General features: G+C 38.4%; 2 protein-coding genes and 2 pseudogenes across 4 annotated transcripts; 1 reads left to right on the top strand and 3 right to left on the bottom strand.

Moving 5' to 3' along the window:
* Window positions 1-8,426: 8,426 nt before the first annotated feature.
* Window positions 8,427-11,805, top strand: LOC137738821 (ATP-dependent zinc metalloprotease FTSH 2, chloroplastic). 3 transcript variants are annotated; one of them, XM_068478294.1, is made up of 4 exons: window positions 8,427-8,573; window positions 9,369-10,873; window positions 10,989-11,229; window positions 11,328-11,805. In XM_068478294.1, exons 2-4 carry the CDS (start codon window positions 9,369-9,371, stop codon window positions 11,664-11,666), a joined length of 2,085 nt encoding a protein of 694 aa, XP_068334395.1. In that variant the 5' UTR covers window positions 8,427-8,573; the 3' UTR covers window positions 11,667-11,805. The 3 variants fall into 3 exon arrangements, with proteins under 3 accessions (XP_068334395.1, XP_068334394.1, XP_068334396.1); XM_068478293.1 differs by having other exon boundaries at window positions 8,444-8,573; window positions 9,286-10,873; XM_068478295.1 differs by lacking the exon at window positions 8,427-8,573 and adding an exon at window positions 8,659-8,778.
* A 2,150-nt stretch (window positions 11,806-13,955) lies between these two features.
* LOC137741195 (U2 spliceosomal RNA) lies at window positions 13,956-14,166 on the bottom strand (annotated as a pseudogene).
* A 5,009-nt stretch (window positions 14,167-19,175) lies between these two features.
* On the bottom strand, window positions 19,176-19,289 carry LOC137741194 (U2 spliceosomal RNA; annotated as a pseudogene).
* Window positions 19,290-20,915: 1,626 nt separating this feature from the next.
* On the bottom strand, window positions 20,916-24,857 carry LOC137739263 (probable alpha,alpha-trehalose-phosphate synthase [UDP-forming] 7). The gene is made up of 4 exons (XM_068478817.1): window positions 24,640-24,857; window positions 22,056-24,090; window positions 21,595-21,868; window positions 20,916-21,486 (listed from the first exon to the last, which is right to left on the bottom strand). Exons 2-4 carry the CDS (start codon window positions 24,032-24,034, stop codon window positions 21,175-21,177), a joined length of 2,565 nt encoding a protein of 854 aa, XP_068334918.1. The 5' UTR covers window positions 24,035-24,090; window positions 24,640-24,857; the 3' UTR covers window positions 20,916-21,174.
* Between the last annotated feature and the right edge of the window lie 1,003 nt (window positions 24,858-25,860).

Genomic DNA, 25,860 nt, shown 5'->3' on the forward strand with positions numbered 1-25,860 from the left:
AAGTTTACAACACTGCCCCTTTAGTGTGTAAATACTCAAGGTAGATTCAGCATCATGTAAAAGTTGAGGAAGTCGACTCGCCGGCACTGATTCTGGGAACAACGCTATTCTCAATAAGGTAGGAACTTGCATAAAGAAGTAAGTCTCACTAAAAAAACCCTATGGCTATGGCAAAAACCCGAGTAGGGACAAAATTCATAGTCTACGGAAAAATGCGTGAGAAATGTAAAGTCAAATGAAACTTCTACGGGACATCATCAAGGATATGATCAACCCAAGGTGGGTGCCTCGTCAAAACCTAGTTAGGTAGCAAAACCCAGTGGGAAAAATGCTCCTAATCATAGGAAAAAGAATACATTAAGATCAAGCAAGTATTCTTCTGGATACTCCCCCTGAGTTTGACACAATTCCATAGAGAAATAGCAATGTTACAACTTAGAAACTGTACGCAAACTAATTCCTTGAACAAGTTTCTGAAATGTCGCATTCGGTAGTAATTTGGTGAAGAGGCCGGCCACATTGTCTTGTAAACAAATTTGCGTGACTTCAATCTTCTGATGCTCTTGTTGTTAATGTGAGAAAAAGAACTTCGGCACAATGTGTTTGGTGCTGTCTCCTTTGATGTTACACTTCTTGAGCTGTTCGATGCATGTTGCATTATCTTCATAGATCTTCATCGGGACATCTACGACGGGGTAAAGATCGCAGGAGCTTCGAATATGGCCCACAAGTGTTCTCAACCAAAAGCATTCCCGAGTTTCTTCATGTAAGGCGAGAGTTTCAACATGGTTAGATGAAGTGGCAACTAAGGTTTGTTTAGTTGACCTCCAAGAGATAGCGATGCTGCCAACGGTAAAGCCATAACTCGTTTAAGAACGCACCTTGTGTGGATCAGATAAGTATCATGCGCCAGCATAACCAACAGGGCGATAATCGACTCAAGAAGCAGGGGGTGCGGCATTACTTGAGGATTCGTAGGGATAAAACAAACCTAAATCCGTAGTACCCTTAATGTAGCAAAAGCTGTCTTTAACATCAGTCTACGTGTCTACGTGTTGATGCATTATTGTATCTTGCCAAAAAATTAACAACGAAAGAGATGTCGGGTCTAGTGCATTGAGCTAAATACAATAAAGCGCCTATCGCACTTAAATAAGGAACTTTAGGCTCCAAAATCTCTTCACCATCCTCCTTCAAAAGGAAGGAATCTCGCTTTGCATCTAGCTATCAAACGATCGTAAGAGTACTCGATGGCTTCATTTTATCCTTATTAAGACGGTGCAACACCTTCCGAGTGTAGTTCGTTTGATGTACTAAAATTCCATCCGAATGGTGTTTTATCTTGAGACCAAGATAACATTGAGTCTTTCCTAGATCTTTCATCTCAAATTTCGACTTCAGGTGAGCGGCAATTCTCACGATCTCTTCAAGAGTTCCGATAAGGTTCATGTCATCGACATATACTGCAACTATCACAAAACCGGAATATGATTTCTTAATGAACACACAAGGGCATAGTTCATTGTTCACATATCCCTGACTAGTCAAATACTCACTTAGACGATTATACCACATTCTTCCAGATTACTTTAAATTGTAGAGTGAACGCCTTAGCCGAATTGAGAGCGTGTTCCAGGGTTTGGAAATATTTGATCTAGTCAATGTAAGTCCTCGGGATCTTTCATATAAATTTTCGTATCAAGATCCCCATAAAGATACGTAGTTACTACGTCCATCAATTGCACATTCAGTTTTTCAGAAACTACCAAACTGATAAGGTAGCGAAAAGTAATCATATCTATAATGGGTGAATAAGTTTCGTCATAGTCAATCCCGAGGCGTTGTGAGAGCCCTTGCACAACAAGATGAACTTTGTAACGCACAATTTCGTTCTTTTCGTTACGCTTCCAAATGAAAACCCACTTGTAGCCAACAGGCTTCACATGTGGAGGAGTAGGAGCTACAGGTCCAAACACCTTACGTTTCGCAAGTGAATCGAGTTCGACTTGGATTGCTTGTTTCTAGTTTGACCAATCAGTTTTACGTCGACATTCATCAACTGAATGAGGTTCAATTTCATCGCTCAACATGATCTCAGTAGTTACTGCATATGTTAATGCATCGTTGATCATCATCTCACTTCTACACCACACATCATCTAAGCTAGCATAATAGACCGAAATCTCACGATTCTCGGGAGGTGGATTCGTCTCTTCAAGGACACTTTCGTAATCTAGAATTTCCTCATGAGTTGGATAGAATGAGTAAACAACAGTCGGATTCACGTTAGGCTCAAGTGCATGTGTCGTGGGTTTCCTCTTCCGGGGGTGTGAATCCTTTGAACCCAAAGGTCTACCATGCTTATGTGTAGGGCAGATGATTGGCTAGCCGCCAATATACGTGGATCACCGAAGTTAGCATCACGGGCCTCTAAAAGAGAAGTCTGTCGTACATTTGATACATCAATCTTTGCAAGCTCATTCACAACTAGAATATGCGATCTTGTCACTCGTGCTAGATCGATGAAAGCATTTGGCATGCTCTGAGTTATGCTCTGGAGATCTAATATGCGCTGCATTTCAGTTTCAGACTGAGCAGTGCAAAAATCTAAATGAGACAAAGTGAGAGTCGTCCATGATAATTCGCGCCGTTCTTCAAGAACGTTGACGTTCTTATCTTCCCTTAACGACTAGAATACTATCTCATAGAAGTGACAATCCGCGAAATGAGAGGTAAACAAATCATCTGTCAAAGGTTCTAAGTAACGAATAATCGGAGGAAAATCATATCTAACATAGATTCCCATCATTCTCTAAGGCCCCATTTTTGTACATAAGGGTGGTGAAATCGGCATATAGATAGCACAACCAAAAACGCATAGATGGGATATGTGAGGTTCGTATCCGGTAAGCAACGATTGAGAGCTTAGTACGTATAACCAACGATCGAGCAATCATTTGTAAGCGCTTAAGGAATGCCTCTGCCAGGGCGTTCTGGGTGTGAATAAGGGGTACAGGATGTTCAACTTTAACCCTAACTGACATGCAATAGTCATCAAAAGTTTTAGATTTGAATTCTCCAGCATTATCCAATCGAATAGATTTGATCGGGTAATCAGGGTGGTGAGCCTTAAGCTTGATAACCTGAGCCAACAGTTTGGAAAATGCAACATTCCTTGTGGACAACAAGCACACGTGTGACCGACGTGTGGAAGCGTCAACCAAAACCATAAAGTATCTAAATGGTCCACATAGAGGGTGAATCAGTCTACAAAGGTCCCCCTAAATCCTTTGTAGAAAAAATAGGAGGATTTGAACAAATCTTGTCATAAGAAGGCTTAGTAATAAGTTTTTCCATTGAACATGTTTAACATGCAATTCCTTGAATCGAACCTAAATTTCGGGTTAATGGATGCCCATGTGATTATTCGAGGATATGGCGCATTGCTATTCGTCCAGGATATCCCAAACGATCATGCCAAAACGTAATTTCGTGCGCAGTCCCAGAGGTAGGACCGGCCACATAGTGGCTCTCTATGGGGCGTATGGTCGTAATATATATACCACTCAGGATACACTTTATCTTTTATGGAATACACTTCTGGCCATATTCATAAGAAGTTATGCATAGAAATTCAACTTCATTTTCTATGTGGGTTTTAGCGTGGTAATTATTATCTCTAATGTCCTTAAAACTCAACAACGTTCTTCCAGAACACGGAGAATAAAATGCCTCAGCAATGGTCAAAATTGTACCATTGGACAACGTTATATGTGCCTTACCGTATCCTTCGATCAGGTTGGATGGGCCTAAGATGGTTGTTAGAGGTGCATTCTTAGGTATGAAGTTAGTGAAATAGATGTGTTCACGCAAAAACAGTGTGTATGGTTGCACTATCTGCCAGACAACTAACTTCCCCATTAGTCATACCTAGAATGAAAAATTAATATAAATTGGTCACATGCATAAAAGTTCTTATAAACAAACATCAATTCATAATAATTTTAAGCATTCAAGGACGGTAATTAATTAAAAACTTAATATTCAAAAAACAAATCACCAACAAATAATCCAAACATAAAGGAAAATTGTTCAAAATTTAACCAAAAATACAAGGGGGTTAGGCCGCTATTGTGGAATTTGGCCCCATTGTCTTATTTTAACTAAAAAAAAAAAGTTTATGTCTAAGATTCTAATTTTCCATAGGGGTAACGGCCTCTTGAAAGTCAGAAACCTTCATCTTGGTATTCTCCGGTTCGTCTACTTGCATAAAGTTTGATTCAACCTTCTTACAATGAGAATGATATTTAGCTACAATCTTCTGGGGAGCTTGGCAAACATGGGACCAATGGTCCTTTGAACCACAACGATATCACATATCCGCATCCATGGTTTCAGGTGCTTTACCCTTATTCTTGAAGTTTGGGTCTTTGGGAGCGAGGTTAGGAGCTTCTAGGCTTTGTTTCCTCCCTTAGATGGGCATTGGCTTTGTTAACCTTGACATGGTGGGTTCTGGCCACCCCTACCACGCCTCTTTTAGCATTTTGGGTGCTGGTTCGTGCTATAGTGTGTTTCAGGCATAACGGTCGCCCCAATAGGTCGAGCTTGATTATTTTTCATCAACAACTAATTCTGCTTTTTAGCGAGAAGTACAACAGAGATCAAATCCGAGAACTTAGTGAACTTCTGAGCTCTATATTATTGATGCAGGACAATATTAGTAACAGAGAAGGTCGAATAGGTCTTATCTAGGAGATTCTTTTCCGTCAAAGTTTCGTTACAAAACTTGAGAAGTGATCAGATTCGACAAACTTCATAATTATATATTCATTCACAAACTTAAAGTCTTGGAAGCGCAAATGCAGCCAGTCATGTCTTGTTTCAGGCTAGAAGATGTCTTTTTGGTGATCAAAGCAATTAGCCAAAGTGACCTATAATGCTCATAGATCCTCTTCAGTAAGGTACTTGGTTTGCAAATATGTCTTCGAATAAAGATCATGGTAGTGGCTTTCTCAGCTTTGACAACCAGGTTGTCTGTCTCATCTTCAATGGCGAGACGCAAATTCTTTACAATGAGGTGGAGCTTCACATCTTCGACCCACTTAAGGTAGTTCCTTCCAGAGACCTCTAAAGCGGTGAAGTCGAGTTTGTTCAAATTCGACATGTTTCTATCACAAAATCGATGGACAAGATGTGGTTACTGAAATGGAGAAAAAATATCAACCCATTCACATAGGAGTAAAACATTCAGGTTTTAATAGACATATATTAGTTAAAATTCGCATAAAAAAGCTTCGGGTTTTCATGGCTGATGTTTTTAAGGAAAACTTCAAGTTTTCAAACAAGGCATGTTTATAGAAACTTCAGGTTTCGAAATAATTATGAACTTCAGGTTCATATGTTCCTGCAAACAAACGCAAATATATATACAGAAATATGCAACAAGAAAATATGCAAATAGAACTTCAGGTCTATAATTATAATTGAATTAATTATTTGGACTTCAGCCAAATTGAAGTACGGGTGAAAAAATATAAAACCCATTGGGCCTAAAATAATTAGGCAATTAAACGCAGGGCCCAAAATAATAGGCCAAAGCCCATGAGTGGGCTGAACAATTTTCTGTCGTGAGGTCCAGGCCCAGGATCTAGGCTAGAATGGGCTCGGGTAGGCTACAAGCCCAAGGCAAAAAGGAAATGAGATGGGATCGAATAGCAGGCCCAAAAGTGTGGGCTAGATCCAAAAAGGGAAAAGCCCGTATAAGGGCAATGATCCTATGCTACAGGGTTGCAGGGAACACCGGGAGCACAAGTGGGGTGGGGTTCCACTGCGGTGGGGATACGGGAACACCAAGCATGGGCTGGTGTTGCAGGGCCAGATCCAACAGAAGGCTAGCTGAGCTCTGTGATGCGGGCCGAGGAGTTTGTTCAAGCCCAAAGGGATGAAGCATTGCCGAGGGATAGGCCAAGCCCAAGTGGGCTTGGTTTTGCTATGACCTAGACACCCTAAAGCGAGCTGGGTGAAATCGCCGAAGAAGAGGATCGGTGCCACCGCTTCAGGCGGTCGTGTCGTGGTGCAAAAATCACGACAAATGTCATGGGTGCAATAGCAACCCATAAATTTGAGCAGAGAGTGAAGAATTCTCAACGTAGTAAAACCCTAGAATTTGCAATTTGAATTTCAAAGAAAAAAAAATCGAATTTCAAACAAGAACTCGTCGGGGATGACTTTTAGGTCATCGGAGGGTAGGCGGAGGTGGATGGGCATGGCTGCAGGCCATGCTACTCGACGGTTTCATGGTGGGCAACGCCTTCTGGGCGTCAGGTCTAGGTTTTGGGCCTAGAGTCGTGGCTCCAAGGTTGGGTTCTTGGCTCGGGAAGGTAACGGGGGTGGCCCATCGACATGGGAGCGTTTCGACGAAACCCTAAACAAAATCCTTCATATTTTTTTTCAATTTTAGATTAATTCAATGCATATTTATATAATTTAATGCATGAGCATTTATTTGATGCGATTCATGGTAATATCAAATTCACATAATTCAACAATTATGAATATAATGCATACACAATTTATGTAGAATCTAAAATTTGAAAAATGTAAAATTGGGTCATGCATTATGGTGAATGTTCATGCTATCAGGGCTACAAAAATATCGAGATAAAAACCGTTGTTTTGGAAGAACCTGATTGCATGATGATATGGATGAAGTGGTTTGATGCAAAAAACTTCCACGTCAGATTCCTAAGCGCAGCGGTAGGAGCGCGCTAATAATGTGTTATAACTTATTTTATCTTACTAAGGGAACGGGGCCGACAACAAGTAAAGGTTGTAGAGAAAGATATGTTTGTAGAATTGTAGGGGAATGTGTGTGTTATTCCCTCCTACGTAGTGCCTTTATTTATATAAGAGGGAGAAGAACTCCTTCATCCCCAAGGAATACAAGTCCATATAGGAAAGAATAACTAGAATCAAATCTAATTTAGGATTTACACAATCACACTTAAACTAGAAAAGTTTACAACAAATATGAAATTGTTGGGGTCTTTTTCATTAATAGGCTTTGTTGGGCTTGTATTGTAAAAAAGGCTGATGAAACCTTCATGTCCTGCATTTCTGAGTTAATGAGAACTAGGTTCAAAACATCCCTAAAGAGAAGCAAGTCCTAGGATATGCTATGTTGGAGGGGATTTTATAGTGTAAAATTACGATTTTTGAGTTTCAATGGGCAAAATGAGATCAAAATCGAGTTCCAAGGGGCAAAGTGTAGCGAAGTTTGAGTTTTAAGGAGTAAAGTGTCGACCATTGAGCTACAAAAAGCAAAGTGAGATTAAAAGCTTAGCTAAAAATAAGTTTTTTTTAGCAAAAATTAAAAACTAAAATAGTTTTTTTTTTAAATATTTTATTTTTACAAACGGTATTATCTACAATGAGGGGAGTAGGCAAAACCTGGCTAGCAATAATGTAGTTTCAATTCACATTTGACGAGAATCGAACCTAAGATCTCTTATTTATAAATGAAGAAAAATACTACACCATAGTTACTAAGTGACAAAAATAAAATATTATTAAATGGCTGATCATTTTTAGCTTTTATGTTGTAAACTTGTAGTGGTACAAAAGCTTGCAAAGGAAAAGTTAGCTAGACAATGATAGAATGCTCACATTAAAACATATTATTTCAATTCTCATCCTTAGATTTTTATTTTTATTTTTTTTTTATCTTATACACTCGGTAAAAGAAGGCAAAGAATAATACTAATTACTTGGAACCATAAAAAAAGTAAACTGTCAATAATTTACTAATCACAATTAAATATCAAACACGTCACAAATATATTGTTTTCATTGTTAATATGAGTTACTTTTAAATTGAGATCTCATACAATCAAGTCCATGATTACGTATACTACCACAACAAAAAGATTGTCGGCGAGCGAGAAAATGATAGTGAAAGGTTTGAATGTTTGATTGTGTTTGTGTCCAGTCCACACTCCACGGCTAATCGAAGTGAGTGACGTGCCCCTTCTTCCATTTTGTGTACAGTTAAGTGACGTGCTCTTTTCAGATCCGCATCCTAGAAAATATGACCAAAAACAAAAAAACAAAAAAAACAATTTAAAGTGAGTAATGAAAAAGTGTCGAATTTTTTGTATAATGAGGTAGATTCAAATTCCTGTTGATGATTAATGTAACAAAATATATCGTTTGACAAAAAAATAAACTTCAAACAACTTCCAAGTCTTTTTACTCGAGAGATTTTTCAATATGATAAACACACAAAATAGTACACCGTGTCACTATACAAATAATAAAACATGTATATTAAAAAGTTAATAATTTCAAAAATAAAATTTACCATTACTTACCTAAAAACATGTGATGTTTCTATGAGGATAAAAAATTTCTCCTCCTGCCCAGCAACGATAAGCCACGTAGGGTGCTCTAAAACCACATCCACTCCTTGAAAAAAATCCCATTTGGCTTCCCCGACTCATTGGAGCTATTTATGTAGCTCGCCCCTACCCTAAAATCCCCGTTCTTTCCCTCACGAAATCTCTCCGTTTTGCAAGGTACGCGCTTCTCCTCTTGTGCTGCTGCTGGACCTCCATTATTCTCTACTTTCAGTTAAACTCGAGTGCATATCAGTATTGCTTATTGCTTCTGTGTATTTCTTGGATTACTATCGATATTCTACATTAAAGTATCCTGAGGGAGGGGAGGGTTTGAACCCCGGACGGAGTGGGTTGAGGAAGAAAACTCTAACAACCACTTGCGGTTCGTGTATTTCTGTATCTATGGTTTCATACTTGTACTCGGAAAACAAATCAAATTAGACATGGGTTTGATGTACTTTTCCTGAATGTGATTTTTTGGTTCTGTAAATATCAATTGTATGCTTGTTTCTTGAAGATAGCTATGATTTTGTTTGCATTTTTTGTTGTGAATTTATTGAACCAGTTTTAATTTATTTTATTTTTTATTTTTGGCTTTTACCTGGTTCACATATGCTATATGCTATTGCTTTTGTTTTGGGTTGAATGGAATTTGATAAATTTAGGGCCTGTTCGGTGTCCTTGAATCCATTTTTGGTTTAAACTTATGAGTACTGACTATTTTAGCTAGATTCATCGTTTTTGAAAACTATAAATTGTTTTCAAGTTAAATACCAAACAATCCCTTAGCTCCTGTTGAAAATTAATTCTTTGTTTTAGCTACTTTTCGGGACTGAGATGCAATCAAATATTAAGCTGACCTCATATTTTCCTTTTTGTTCCTGCATAGGTTGTTGAACTACTCAAATTCGTTTCCAGTAGTCTGTGATTTGGCATATAAACTTACAGGTGCCTTTTTTATCGTACTTACAGATGGCAGCATCATCAGCATGCCTTGTGGGGAATGGGTTATCTACCCACGGTAGCAGGCCAAATTTGAGCAAGGACTTTTGTGGCAGGCATCTCTTGCACCCTTCAGCTCTTCCATCGTTGGGTAAAGTGACAAAAACAGTTCTCACAAAGGCGTCGCTAGAGCAAAGGCAAAACGAGGGAAGAAGAGGCTTTCTCAAGTTGTTGCTTGGGAATGTGGGAATAGGAGCACCAGCTTTACTTGGAGCGGGGAATGCTTTGGCCGCCGATGATCAAGGTGTCTCTTCTTCAAGGATGTCTTATTCCAGGTTCTTGGAGTATCTGGACAAGGGCAGGGTGACTAAAGTTGATTTGTTTGAGAATGGAACCATTGCAATTGTTGAGGCTGTTTCTCCTGAGTTAGGGAATCGATTGCAGCGGGTTCGTGTTCAACTTCCGGGGCTAAGCCAAGAGCTCCTCCAGAAGTTCAGGGAAAAGAACATCGACTTTGCAGCACATAATGCTCAAGAAGACTCGGGCTCTCTTTTATTTAACCTGATTGGAAATCTTGCTTTCCCACTAATTTTAATTGGGGGCTTGTTCCTACTCTCAAGGCGTTCATCCGGGGGCATGGGTGGTCCAGGTGGGCCTGGATTTCCTCTACAATTTGGTCAATCTAAAGCCAAGTTCCAAATGGAACCAAACACCGGAGTGACATTCGATGATGTTGCTGGGGTAGATGAAGCCAAGCAAGATTTCGTGGAGGTGGTCGAGTTCTTAAAGAAGCCTGAGAGGTTCACAGCTGTTGGGGCTCGAATTCCTAAAGGGGTTCTTCTTGTTGGCCCTCCGGGAACCGGAAAGACTCTGCTAGCAAAGGCAATTGCTGGTGAAGCTGGTGTTCCATTTTTCTCCATCTCAGGTTCTGAGTTTGTTGAAATGTTTGTTGGTGTTGGTGCTTCCCGAGTTCGTGATCTTTTTAAGAAGGCCAAGGAGAATGCACCTTGCATTGTATTTGTTGATGAAATTGACGCTGTTGGACGGCAAAGAGGAACTGGAATTGGTGGAGGGAACGATGAAAGGGAACAAACCCTTAATCAGCTTTTGACAGAAATGGATGGTTTTGAGGGCAACACTGGTATCATCGTGGTTGCAGCGACTAACAGGGCAGATATTCTGGACTCTGCCTTACTGAGGCCTGGCCGGTTTGACAGGCAGGTGTCTGTTGATGTCCCAGACATTCGAGGAAGAACAGAGATCTTAAAGGTTCATGCTAGCAATAAGAAGTTTGATGGAAGTGTTTCTCTTGATGTTGTAGCCATGAGGACACCTGGCTTCAGTGGGGCTGATCTCGCAAACCTCCTTAATGAAGCAGCTATATTGGCTGGTCGACGTGGGAAGTCAGCAATTTCATCTAAAGAGATTGATGATTCGATTGATAGAATAGTGGCTGGAATGGAAGGAACAGTAATGACAGATGGAAAGAGTAAAAGTTTGGTGGCATATCATGAAGTTGGGCATGCCATCTGTGGGTAAGTGATATTTTAGTCTTGTATTGGGTTGTTCTTAAGAAACTCAAGTAACTCAAATTGTAGAATAAGAAACTTAAATGACCCAAAATAACGTTTTGTATTCTCCTCAATACAGGACATTGACTCCAGGGCATGATGCTGTTCAAAAGGTGACATTAGTCCCCCGTGGTCAGGCTCGGGGTCTTACATGGTTTATTCCTGCAGATGATCCTACCTTGATCTCCAAGCAGCAACTGTTTGCAAGAATTGTTGGTGGGCTTGGTGGTAGAGCCGCAGAGGAAGTGATCTTTGGCGAGCCTGAGGTGACAACAGGTGCAGCTGGTGATTTGCAGCAGATCACTGGTTTGGCCAAACAGGTAATTGAACATGTTTGTTATCTTCTCATAGAAATTGAAAATGTCAGATGACACTATTAATTCTATCATACTGAGAAACTTAATTGGCATTGTTGCAGATGGTCACCACCTTCGGAATGTCTGATATTGGACCATGGTCATTGATGGACGCATCTCAGAGCGGTGACGTCATTATGAGAATGATGGCAAGGAACTCAATGTCAGAAAAGCTTGCTGAAGACATTGATACAGCTATTAAGAGATTATCAGATGAAGCATATGAGATTGCGTTGACCCACATAAGAAACAACCGCGAAGCCATTGACAAGATCGTGGAGGTCCTTCTTGAAAAGGAAACAATGACCGGGGATGAATTCCGGGCACTCCTATCCGAATTCGCTGAAATCCCAGTTGAAAACCGGGTCCCTGCTGCAGTTCCGTCGCCTGTAGCTGTTTAGATAGTGTAACTCATACCGTCATCGACACTAAGCTAAACATCTATGGTTAGTAAAGGTGTATAAAAGCTGTAATTTTTTGTATTACTTGTAAAGTCGTGTAACGTGATGACCAAACATACATGGGCATGAAATTCCTCCACTCTGCGGTCTTTTATTGGTCTTTTTGTGTTCTACATCGTTGGTTCCAGCCTGATATTTAAACTCCGTCTTCTACAGCAGCAGAGAGGAGTGTTGTCATTGCATCATGTGGGTTCGAACTTCGTCAACTCTCTAATCTAACAAATTTATATTTTGACCCAAAAAATAAAAAAGAGAACTCTTTGTGAACTCAATTGAAAACAAAGAGACCTGGTATGCAGGACACTTTATACATAAATTTAGAGCTCGTACATGTACATCACGGTCAGATATATGCGATAATGGTTCGATGATATTGCTATTCTACGTGTTATAACGGTTGAGAAAAATAAAAAGAAATAATAGAAACAGAAACAGCTATTATGTTAATAAAATAGTCTCACAAACTTTTCTTTTGTGTATAAACACCTAATGAACTTTCTTTAATGATAAGAACAAGAGACAGTGGTAGTATTGTAATTAAGTTGAAGTTTGGTTGCACCAACAACAGTTTCTTCATAAATTTTCAGTTATGAAAAAAAAGTTGCTGGTACTACTAAAGTTTGACTCAATTATGATACTGTCACCACCACGCTCAAACTATTATCACCACTCACTTGTTATTGTCAATATTATTAATAAAAATTATAAAGTGTTTTTCATTAAAAACTTCTTGTCTTAAGCTCTTTTAATTCAAGCTACCTTGTATTAAACAGCTCACAAACTCGTTTGGAAGTGTTTTTAAAGTGACTGAAAGCTTTCACGAAAACTGGAGGTGGAGATACTGTAATGTGGAGTTCTATGATTTCTGCCTATGGGTTTCATGGGCGAGGAGAGGAAGCCATTAAGCTGTTTGAGAAGATGGAGCAGGGAGAACGGGGGCAAATGAAGTTTACTTTCTTGAGTTTGCTTTATGCGTGCAGTCATTGCGGAAAGGACTTGAGTTTTTGGATTCTATGGTAGAAAAGTATGGACTGCATCCTAAATTAGAACACTATACGCGTGTGGTTGCTTGCTTGGCCGGCCGAGGCAATGATACGATCATTGCCTGTTAAAGCAGATGCTATCATATGGAAAACTTTGTTATCTGCACTTGTAAAACCCACAAGAACGTAGACATGGCAAGAAGGATTGCTGAATAAGTTACTAGGCAGGATCCACAGGACTCAGCGTCCTATGTGCTACTCTCGAACATCCATGCTTCAGCTCTAAGGTGGCATGATCTTTCTGAGGTGAGAAAAGCTATGAGAGAGAGAAAGCTAAAGAAGGAGCCGGCTCTGTTTTGCATGATATGGATAATGAGGAGAAAGAATATAACTCGGCACACCATAGTGAGAAGTTGGCGATTGCTTTCGCCTTAATGAACATTCCTGATGGTGTACCAAAGAAGGGTGATGAAGAATTTGCGTGTTTGCATTGATTGTCATGTTGCTGTTAAGTACATATCTCTAATAAAAAACTGAGAGATCATTGTACGCAATGCTAGTAGATTCATCACTTTTATACGGGTAAGTGTTCTTCGTCTGATTTATGAATGCTTTTTTAACTTTTCCTTTCATTTTATTGTAGCACAAGATTCAGAAATAGTCATAGCATGCGTACATATTGGAATTCTTTGAATAAATCACGATGTTTAATATACATAAGCTGAGTCCAATACAACGAAGAATCCTTAGCTTCAAAATTTGTATTCGTATCAGTCACTGCAATAGGATCCGGTGGTTTTGGTTTTCCCGTCCTTCATTTACCGGTTTCATACCCTTTGGTTGCCAAGGAACCAGTGGAGGATGGCGAACACAATATTGAGTGAGTTATTAGAATTCTCGTCACGAGGTTTTCATTGAAAATTTCATGGAATAACTAGACAGTGGAGGCTTTAGTTTTGTGTTCAAAGGAGTTCGTAACGGAAGTTGAAACAATTGAGAGGCTTCACCACTTTAATCTTGCAAGGTTGATTGCATTTAGAGTTGAAAATTGATCATATTTACCTAAACGATTTTATTTTTAATTCATTTTTTACAGAAATAATCTTTACAAAATAATTCATAATGATTCATAATATTAACAGTTATAATAACAAACACATAACTTCGTAATACAAATTAAGTAAGATTTCTACTAATTCATAAGTAATCAAGCATTATTTAGCTTTAAAAGTTTAAACCATATTTGGTGGGATACGCCGAGTCCATGCTATGGTGCAACACTTGGACAACACTCAAGAAGCCTAATAACTTGAGAACCCTAATAGCAAGCTATTATAATACTTTTACCCTACAAAAAATTAATTTAATATCATGTAAACCATTAGTTTACATATCTAAATTAAACTAATACAATCAAATACTACACTTAATCTTAGCCAAAAGGCCGAAAAAGATATGGTTCTTCTCAAGTTTGGCTTCTGTTTTTATATGCCACTTCACTAGCGTACTTCTGCCACCAGCCAATGTGGGATACAAAACCTCTATGCAGCATGTCTTTGTTGTTATATTCAAATCAAAGGGAGTTGTCAGCACAAGTTTGATACAATTGGGAGTATATTTTAACCTGGAATATGTCACGTGTTGGTAAAATTAGTGATAGTTGTTATATTTACAATAATTTTGAAAATATATTTTAATTGAAATAAATATTTAAATAAATTAGAATAGAAAATTCGAGTAAGAACTTTACAAATGACGGAGTCAGGAACTCGGTTCTATATCCTAAAGACGAAATTGCCTCCTCACTGGTGCTTTTAAGGCCTCGTTTGGCAAATTGCCTCCTCATGACTCCGCGATCTCTCTGTCTCTCTCTGATTGAAATGTGTGTGTTTAAGTACTCTTTCTAATTTGTGTCGCATATGGCTCTGGTGACAAGCAGTTGATTTCTCCCACATCGTACAATACGAGTTGTTGCATGCTAGTTTATAAATATGACTTCTCTACTGATGTATAACTTGTATGGTTTGGTTGCTCTAATTTTGCTGTGGTATTAGAGTCTTGTTATTCGCATGTTATTACACAGTAGGTGTCGCTTGTGTAAATAGCATGGCTCCTAATATCATGACAAAATGAGAGGTGTCGTAATCAACGCTAACTTTTTTGGTTTATTAATTTTCAACGAGCTAGGGATAATTACCTTACTATGATAGGTTTTGTAATTTGTGAAATTCACAAAGAATCTCCTTTATTTCATGTTGGTAGTAAAGGTCTGAATTGGAGTATCTTCAAGTTTCATCCACATATTACTGATATCAACAATTTAACACAAAAAACACTACAATTCATATTGACAGATTCAAATTTGGTGTCACCTCTCCCATATAATTGGAGACGTAGCACAAATCTACCTCCCATATATATACACCGTAATTTGTAAATCGCATGATGCAACGGTTGATATTTGAATTTCTTATTTAAATCATTAACAATAAATCCAACAATACACTGTCACATCATTATATATATGTCCCAAGCGTTACCTTATGAATATATAGGTTTACTTGTTTCTATTTGTGTTGGTCTATTTATTGCTCTGGTGATAACTTATTGATTTGTCCCACATTGTGCCGAGCAAATTTGGTTTGAAGAACCACCTGATTTTTTATATTTGATGTATTGTTCATGGGTTGTAATCACTAGCTAGTTGGGGTTGAAGCCTTGAAGGGAGGGGGCGTTCTATTGAGGGTTTAGTTCTTTCAATTCACTCTGAGTGTAAAGAAGTAGACTACGCAAGTAGTTCGATGACTATACCCTAGGGCTTAGCTATTTCTACCCACTTGTGGAAAGAGAGTAAAACTACATAAGTAGTTGCATGACCAAGCCTGATATGTAGTTTGTTCAGCTCATATATATCCATCATCTCTATCTAGTTTGGCTCCCAGTATGTTTATTGTGTATTGCTTTTGGTTGTATTTCATCGTTAAATCCATACAAGATAGTTTCATTTAAAAGAAAAATTAAGGGCCTGTTTGGTATCCTACTCAAAAACTTGAATTGTTCTTAAAACTAACTTTTAAGAACATTTCTTAGAAATAGTTTTTTTTAGGTTTCAAAAACGTGTTTGGCATTGAACTTAAAAACTATTTTTGAATCTAAAAATTTGAAAACTTGTTTGGTTTAACTCTTAAAAACAACATTTTTTTTTCAATTATGTATTTGTTTTAAGATATACAAAACATATGAAATTAAACCTTAAACATACTATTTTGATATTCATGTGCTAATACAACACATATATGCTCGGTAATCAAATTAAACTTCAAGTCTTAGACAATAAATATTACATTAAAACATTCTAGAAAACCAATAAACTTTGAGACTAATTGTTATTGACATAATCAAGCCACATTGATCTGGCTATGCGGTCTCTAACATCATTCATAAAATTGTCGTCATTCAAATGCATGTTTTCCCCTTCTTGATTTGTCCCTGAGCTTTCTTCATCTACTACATCAACATCATTGTCTTCAAATTGTTGAAACAAAGTATCATTCCTTGATTGCATTCTAATGAAATTGTGCACGGCACAACTTGCAATGGGAATGCGTATTTGCTTCCTAATTGGATAATTTGGCATCAACTTTAGAATAGGAAAACGATTATTAAGTGATGCGAGAATTATACGCACACAAATTAAACCCTCTTTTTATCAATTGTAGTAAGTATATAAGTAGGGATCGTTCTGGACCGGGGATTAGGAGGGATTGTTAATCACTTGGAAACTGACTCAAAAACGTAAAATAAAGTTTAAAACACTAATCTAGACTCAAAGAATGCAAAACTAAACGCTTAAAACACTAAAACAAACCAAAAGACTCAAACATCACCCAAAACACTCAAAACTGCCTTAAAAACACTTTCTGGGCAGTTTTGAGCACTTTGGTGAATTTGGACGAAATTATGTAATAAATTGAATCAAAACACTTAGAAACATAAACTAAGACACTTTCTAACTAAATTAGACAATAAAGTAAAGGGGGATTGAGTTTTGACGAAATTAAACTAAATGAACAAATTGTAATTAAAGCAGAATGTAAATATGAATATGATGAAAGTATGGATGAATGCTAGCTAAGGAGTTCATCTCCATACATGTTATACTTGCATAATAAAACGATTTCCAATTGCATTTCAATAAACCATTAATTCTCAACACCCCAAGTTAACCGTGATGCACTAATTAACCTTCAAATCTTCCTAACGTTATTGAATTGGATGATTGCATACGACAACCCAAAACATTCCCCATAAGTCCCCTACATGATTGCATAATAGAGATACAAGCAAGAATCATTACGCTCTATGAAAATTATAAGTGTTGACGAGGCATTCGTTACTATGGAATACGCATGAAACTTATGCCAAGAATTCGTTTAACGCGATTGTTTATAAGCAACCTCCACTACTTGTGAATATAAGTTCGTAACTATTAGGTGAAACTCACTTATATTCTAGCGTCATATTCATGCATTAAAATTAAGTGTGCACTCTCAATAAACATACATAAATAAGTTATCAATCAAACGGTTAAACAAATTGAATCCACAACTTATGAAACGCAATTAGAAGTAATCAAATCAAAATGCAAGCATAAACATATATTTCGAATCACCCCCTAGCTAAAGGGGGTTTAGGTCCTCATACATACAAAACAAAAAGAATCAAAGAAACACCTAAACATTCCAACAACTCAAACTTGAATTGTATGAACGTTTAGGCCCTCTTCTCTTCCATTCCTCATTCGTACAAAACAAAGAGTATTGAAATTAAACATTGAAATCAAAGAAACACCTAAACATTCCAACAACTCAAACTTGAATTGTATGAACGTTTAGGCCCTCTTATCTTCCTCTTTGTTGTAGCACAAGGTCTAAGGTGAGTTTTGGGGGGATGGGAAGGTTGAATTTCTGGAATGGTGGATGGGGAATAAGGCACGGCAAAGAAGTGTTTGTGATTGTGTGAAGTGTTGTGAATGGAATGGTGTTTGGATTAGTAGGGAAATGGGTGCTGTTTTGCACGGCACAAAGGCTCTCTTTGGTGAATTTCTGAATATGGAAGAGTGTATCAAAATGAATGCAATGGATGCTTATTTATAGGTGAAATGGGGGGAACATGACAGCTAGGAGGGAATGTGGCTGCATGTTTGAATGATTAAAGGATGCATGTGGGTTGGAAATGCATGTGCAATGAATATGTGGCTGCATGTGCAAGGGGAAAATCTGGAAATGAAGGTGAATGTGCACAGCAATGGCTTCTTTGGTGCTGAAAATGCATGTGAAAGCATGTGTTGGCTGAATTGGTGGTGCATGTGCTGATTTGTGGTGCAATGATGAAAGGCAAAGTGCATGTGGGTTAATTAATTAAAGGGAGTGCATGTGCAATGTTTTAAAGGATGGAATGCATGTGAATATGCTGGAAATCTGATGGTGTGCACGGCAATGGTTGGAATGTGCAAGGGAATGTGCTGAAAATGCATGTGAAAGCATGTGAATTAAAGCTAGGGTGAATGTTTTGTGAATGCATGTGGATTAAAGGTTGGGAGTGCATGAAATGCACGGCAATGATGGTGTTTGGTGCTGGATGATGAAAGGGGAATATGACAGCTAGGTTATGATGAATGCATGTGCAAAGTTGGTTGAATGAAGGTGGGTTATACACGGCATTGATGGGTTAAGTGATTGAGTGTATGATATGATAAGTGGTGAATGATATGTGGTGAATGATAAGTGGTGAATGATGAATGCATGTGTACGGTTTTGGGAGAAAGGTGGATGAATGTGCATGTGGATTAGGTTGTGAAAGCATGTGAATGCATGTGTTGATGAATGGGATTGTGGAGATGCACGGCATAAGGGATTTGGAAAGGTTTAAATGTCCTAAAACTAAAGGGAACAAGGTTCCAACACTTTGGTCTTCAATTAGGTCTTCAATTTCGTCCAACACTTTGGCTCCAAGCATAAGCTATCCATCCTTAGCCCAAAAGTGCTCCAAAAGTCTCCAAAATGCATCTTTTTGCTCCTTTAGCCCTTTGGACCTACAAACACACGAAAATAGCTTAAAGTACTAAAATAACTAAAGAAACATAACGTAAATGCACGAGAACAAGCCATTTAAGTCGCATGAATATGCTCCTATCATTAAGCACTCCAATGCATCATTCAACAACATTACATGGTGATGAGTGCCTAAAGTTGAACAATTCCATTGCTCCTCTTGGACGTTTACCTCTTCCTCTAAAATCACGCAAGTGATAACACACTTTGAGATATGGTGCAAGAAACATATCATACGGCCTATTCTGGATTGTATGACTGATAGTAAACAAGAACATGCATACAGCCTCATCCACACAAGTTGATCTATCATCTTGTAGAAAGTTCAATTCTACAAATATGGTCTAATTTATATGAGATTTCGTTGATAAATTTAATATCATATAGACCGTTGATCCACATATCAAATATTAAACTGATAAGAACAGATACTACACTTAATCTTAGCCAAAGGCCGAGATAGGTATGTTTTTTCTTATGTTTGGCTTCTGTTTTTATATGCCCCTTCATTAAAATACCTCTCCCATACAGCCGATGTAGTGCCCATGCATTTGTAATTATATCCTCTGTGATACTAAGGAATAAGGACGACCAAATCTCTGTGATTCTAAGGAATAATGACGACCAAATTGGAGGGAGGGGGAAACAACATATACTCTGTCTACACTCAAAAGACTTTATAGAACTACAAAGCATTCTCTCTAAAATGTTCGGTTTTGTTTCAACCTTATGTAGCATTCATGCTATATGTATTAATTTAGCCGTTACATTTAATTTTCACAGCTATTTAAATATTTTATTTTCAATCTTAACCATTCATTTCCCGTATCACTCCATGCTACATACCTTTGAAAAAAATTGGAAAATCTCAACGCCAAAGTGTCAGATCCCAGTCCGGCTCCGCCGTATCACGATATTGTTCACTTTGGGCTCCGGCCACGCCCTCATGGTTTTGTCTCTGGGAACTCAGACGAGAACTTCCCAGTGGGTCACCCATCCTCGGATCGCTCTTGTCCGAACTCGCTTAACTTCAGAGTTCAGATGGAATCCGAGGCCAGTGAGTTCCCAAAATGCCTCGTGCTATATGGAGGTGGGCATGTACATATAAGGTACATCACCCCCTCTCTGTTGGTTGATGTGGGATGTTACACAAAGTTTCTTAATATTTTTTTTATTTTTTGGTTTTCCAAGCTGATTGGAAGAGATGCGAGCCCGAATTGGAGGAACTCTCCAATATCGTGCCCTAGAATTAGGGGGTGCAAGTTGGATTGAAACTCAAGGTTCTAAAAGACGCTGGACCAGGGAGGCGCTAGGTTTTTCTTTTTTAATTAAATTTATTATATAATATATTAAGTGTATTTATACTTAAAATATATATAATTATATTGAAAAACATAAATTTAAAAATAGAATGAAATATAAACTATAAAGTACTAAAACATTAAAATATATATATATATATATATATATATAAAGTACTAAAACATATTAAAAATATGAGAAACAAACATATAATAATAGTTATATAATATGTAAAATAGAAATTATATATCAATACGTTCATACAATTTATTAAAAATAGAAGTTATCTAATTTTTATACAAGTGAGTGTCAGCAACCAGCCAAAGCATACGATCCAACGATCCTTTTAAACACATGACGCTAACTAATTCATTATCCTAAGCCTAAATGGCAAGATATACATCAATTCAGCTAACCAACACAGATAGATAAGAACACATGATGTTCAGATCAGAAATAATACAAACCACTGACACTTATTTAAAAACTGGAAAATAAATATATGAAATTTATCTTCACAGAAAGTCCAAAGCTAGTACAAAATATTAAAAAACTTTGTCCAAGCACCTGCTCAGTGCGGTGCCCCCTGCCTTCCATATCCATCTCTTTTTCTCCTTTTTCTGCAGACCACTCTTCACAATAATTCTACACTCTCCTTGTGCCTTTTTTATTATTTCAATGTGCGTAACTGAGCTCTAAAACCAACCATAACATAATTAAAACTTTGAAAGCTTTAATTAGCAATATTTTTAAATTGATTCTCTAAACTTTGAAAGCTTAATTTGAGAGTATGAGGAAGAAACTTATAATATTTTCTTTCAACTTTATCATCAACAGTCCGTCTGGGGAGAAACTTATATACAAGGAAAGGGGGAAGCATGCAAAACACAGGAAAATCTACCAACTTCATACGCTATCCCATGATATCCTAAACATGGTAAGATGCCCTCCTGCCTAATCTATATGCTTGTGTCTCAAAAAGTAATAACTTTCTTATTGAAACGAAACAAAACGAAACGAAACGAAACGAATCGAATTTGATTGAAACTTTCACGGAGAGCTTTCGTATCCTTCTTCAGTGGGTGGCAAAGACTCAAACGCTTCAGAAAGAGATTCAAGCATGTTTGTCACTTCCGCTGTATCGTCCAAATAATATGTAGCCTTGCTAGGCTTTTGCCCAACTGTGCAAGCAAAAACCGAAGGATTTGGAGAGAGAACTTTCTTCTGCATCGAGTTACCAAATATCTCAAACATGTCCTCGTCGGATCTGTCATCGCCAATACAAAGCACAAAGTCTGCGTGTTTTCCATTTTCCGCCATTGATGAGAAAATCTTCTCTGCTACATGTCCTTTACTAACTCCCTAGAATCATACAAGAACGAAGCAACCAAAATATATGTTGGATTGAAACGAAAACAAAAGCGAGGGGAAAGCGGAAGTAGAGATTGATGAATATATACACACGTGTACCTGAGGCTTTACTTCTACAATGAACTGACCGTTCTTGACAGCAACAGGTTCATTTGCTAAGACACTCTCTAGATGATCCAACATCTCCTTTGCCTGGGAGGACCCGAAACCAGGGTCTGCGTCACGATATTGCCAAACCAAAGCACTTTCCTTTCTTTCAATAGAAGAACCATCAGTAGCCTCCGTATACAATTGCATCACCGGTTCAACAGTCTTCATCCAGCCAAATTCAAAACCCTGAAGACAGGTTTCCCATTCCTGATTTTGTGACCATCTGAGAAGTAGCATATTGATCGGTGTTAAAGCTCCATTAACGTTCGAGTTTTTTTTTTTTTAAGCAGTGTATCTTTCAGTTTTCACATCATTAGCAAAAACACAAGCTATAACTTAACTGACATTTGAGATAGTTTTGACGAGAGACAGAGAGCGAGAGAGAGAGAGAGAGAGAGAGAGGCACACACCTTAAGAAGTAACCATGCTCAGCCGCAATTCCCATCCTCTGACAGGGAGAAAACCACTTGCTTAAGCACTCCCTCCCTCGGCCAGTGACAATGAAAACTGTGTTTTTCGGGTCCACACAAAGTGTGTTCATAATTGAGATTACCTTCTGACTAGGGGACTTGTCAATTGAGTTCTGGGGCATCACAGTACCATCGTAGTCCAACAGAATGGCCCTATTTTGTGCCCCTCTGTAGGCTGAAACAATAGCATCAATTGAAAGTTTTCTGAAATTAGGATCAAGTGCCACAACTCTGAATCCAAAGCCAAAACCAATTCCCCAACATCTTCTCTTAAAATGGTCTGCACAAGCTCTCTGCATGTCTTGCAAGAAACTGCGCGACCAATAAGCCACATCGTGTGTACTAACATACCGATAATGCTTCTCATGTCGCAGTTCTTTCTCTGAATCAAGCACTGAAATCGCCACATTCAGTGCCTCCCCAGTTGTTTCAACATTCCATGGATTGACACGGATTGCCCCACTGAGTGATGGAGAACATCCAATAAATTCTGACACCACTAACATGCTCTTCTTTGGACCACCGAAATTTGAACACGATTTAGAACCAGATATTCCTTGTCTGCAGACTACATATTCATACGGAGTAAGGTTCATCCCATCTCTAACTGCTGTCACAACGACACACTCAGCAATGTTGTAATAGCAAATCTTCTCGTTAATGGAAACAGGCCTGTCAATAATGATTATTGGCTCATAGCCTGGTTGACCAAATTCTGCATTGATCCTCCTGCAGCTTTCTTGTATTTCTGCTCGTATTTCCTCCAAATCTATCCCTTTACCTCTCACAGGGTTTAGAATCTGGACCAGCACTGCCTTTCCCTGCCAATTTGGATGTTGCTTCAGCATCTGTTCCATTGCTAGAATTTTCAAATTGATTCCTTTAAAAATGTCCATATCATCTATACCAAGCAACATTGTTTTCCCTTCAAACTGTTGTGTAAGTTCCCTCACTCTACTCTCGTCATCCTCCACCTTCATCACCGATTCTATCCAACCCATATGAACCCCAACTGGCATAATCTTGATCCTGATGTTCCTTCCATAATATTCCAATCCTAAGTAACCCCTCTTTGACTGATATACCAAGCCCAACATCCGACTGCAACAAGTCAGAAAATGACGAGCATAATCAAAGGTGTGGAACCCAATAATATCTGCATTGAGTAAAGCCTTAAGTATTTCTTCTCTTACAGGAAGAGTTCTATATATCTCAGACGAGGGAAATGGACTGTGAAGGAAAAAGCCCATCCTAACTCGATTAAAACGCCTTCTCAGGAAAGTTGGCAGCACCATCAAATGGTAATCATGAATCCAGATATAATCTTCATCCGGGTTTATAAGCTCAACCACTTTTTGAAAAAACAACTTATTAGCTGATATGTAAGCTTCCCACAAAGACCGATCAAATCGGCCTCCTTGATCAGCTGAAAACGGCAACATGTAATGAAAAAGTGGCCACAAATGCCTCTTGCAGAAACCATCATAGAATTTCGACAGAATGTCAGGGGGTAGAAAAGTCGGAACACATTTGAATCTCTCCAGTAAGACCTGTGACACATCATCCTGCTCTTTAGGATCAACTGAAACCTTCAACGAGCCAACATAAAGAACCTCCATGTCTTCTGGCAGTCCATCCTTAAGCTGCAATAGCAAAGAATCCTCATTCCAACTGAAAGTCCAACCTTTATTATCCTCCCTTCTCTTTGCTTTCACAGGAAGTTGGTTAGCTACAATGATCACCCGATCGGAAGCAATCGAGGAAGGTTGATCAGACGACACACTACGAGCTTGATCATCGTCAAGATCGGACAAATTTCCCGGAGCTGTGTTCACCCTTGGGAACCGTCTTCTTTTCCCCTCCATTGTAGGGAAATTCCCTGATGCCAAATCCAAAAGATTTATGTATGACTGCGACATTATTTCCAACTCTGTTTGTAAATGGATAATCTCACAAGACTCTTTTCTCAGACAATCTGCATTTCACATCAGTATAACATAAATTCCAATAAAAAGTACAATATAAGAAAAGAATTAAACAAAGTTACAAACCAATCAATGCAGTGAAAATCAAACACACAACTAAATTAACCGCGGAAAGAAGAACGATCCACATTCCAAAAATAAAAGAATCTGCTGACAAAAAAAAAGAATGTTTCCTCTACATATGTTCTAATCTTGACGATGCAAAAAAGCCCCAAGATTCTTTTTCCCTCTCGATGGGTTATGTTACACCACAGAGTCTTCTCAAGCACCCAACATTTCTCCCAAAAAAACACAAAACCTAAACACTGAGATACCACATTCAGAATTCATATCCACATTTTACAAAAATCGAATGAAATGCAAAAACAGAGAGGACCCCAACAAGATTAATGAGGCAAAATTGCAGTAAAACACAAAGAACATGAAATCTAAAGCCCTCCCAGATCCCAAAAGGGTCCATAAACGATAACCCAATTCTTCACAAACCCTAATCATTAAAAATAAAAATGAGATCAGGAGAAGAAGATTGGAAAACTGACCTCTGTCTCTCTACGTAGTATTAAAACCAAAACGATATGTGTGTCGAGGGTTTGAATGTATACATGAACAGGGGGTTTGATTTGCTTTGAATTTACATAATCTCATAGTGTTCGATTGACATCTACAATTTTCTTTCCTGAATTGTATTGGGATAATTAGGGCTAATGAATATTATTCAGAGAATTGTATATATCTCAGAAATTAATTAGGCAAAAAATTGAAGAAAATATTAACCTGCCTTTCATGTAAACGTGGAACAAATTCAAGAGGAATTATACGAGCACCCGCTAGCCCAACACGACAGCCAATGAGAGAGTGGGATTTCACGCGGCGAGCCAATAAAACGCGATGAAGGTGACGGAGTGGTGTGCATGCGGGGTGATGTTATCAGAGCTATGTTAGAAAATTGGATAAGGTCAGCCAGCTGGCATCCCGCGGCGACTAGACACACGTTCAACACGTGAGCTGTGAGAACTGGACACGTGAGACGAGGAGAGTAGGGAGACCCGGGAAGGGTTTCAGCGCGTTGAACTGCCTCGGGCTTTGGTGCTTACGGACTGACCAATCAGCGGCGCGAGTTCAGTGGTGACTGGGATTCACAGCTGGGATGCTGCCACTTGGGAGTTTTTCAATTATTCGCGCATCTTGAACCCTCTTTCTCCTCTGCTCTCCCTCCCCAATCTTTTTTCCTCCGCCGCTGCAACTGCATGCCTCCTGCCTCCGCCGCAGCCTTCCTCTCCACTTCTTAAAGCTACTCCCTGCCGCTGCCGTGGGTTTCCACTTTCCACCTTTGACAGGGACAGCTTGACTCCATTGGGCGCTGTGAAAAATGAAATGATTCTACAAATTGGGTGTCACCCTTTTGATGTTGAAAGGAGCAACTTGGACTTCACCAACATATGGGACAGCAGTGATTTTTAATGTCATTCTAAATTAATCTTAATTTTTTTAACATCTCAAACAAGTACATAACTTTTTTTTTCTTCCAAACTATATAATCACATCCGTTAAGCCCTGTTAATTTTTCCGTTAAATGTACATGTAACAATAAGAGGTCTAACTTCTTAACTTACTTGGACACTAAAATAATAATAAAAATAGTTGTATACTAAAAAAATAATAATAATAAAGGCATAAAGATGAAAAAATAAATAAATTCACAAATAAAATAGAAAACAAAAATGAAGATTGGGAAATACCAAGCCCCCACCACCTCCAAG

Source organism: Pyrus communis, chromosome 7, assembly GCF_963583255.1.
Source record: "Pyrus communis chromosome 7, drPyrComm1.1, whole genome shotgun sequence".
NCBI lineage: Eukaryota > Viridiplantae > Streptophyta > Magnoliopsida > Rosales > Rosaceae > Pyrus > Pyrus communis.

Bases quoted from the DNA above. Each gene is read 5' to 3' on its own strand.
- LOC137738821 (XM_068478294.1), top strand. From the start codon at position 9,369: ATGGCAGCATCATCAGCATGCCTTGTGGGGAATGGGTTATCTACCCAC. The intron at 10,874-10,988 runs GTAAGTGATATT...TCCTCAATACAG, and splicing joins GTTGGGCATGCCATCTGTGG to GACATTGACTCCAGGGCATG. The intron at 11,230-11,327 runs GTAATTGAACAT...GCATTGTTGCAG, and splicing joins TCACTGGTTTGGCCAAACAG to ATGGTCACCACCTTCGGAAT.
- LOC137739263 (XM_068478817.1), bottom strand. From the start codon at position 24,034: ATGTCGCAGTCATACATAAATCTTTTGGATTTGGCATCAGGGAATTTC. The intron at 21,869-22,055 runs GTGTGTGCCTCT...GCTACTTCTCAG, and splicing joins GAGCATGGTTACTTCTTAAG to ATGGTCACAAAATCAGGAAT. The intron at 21,487-21,594 runs GTACACGTGTGT...GTATGATTCTAG, and splicing joins TTGTAGAAGTAAAGCCTCAG to GGAGTTAGTAAAGGACATGT.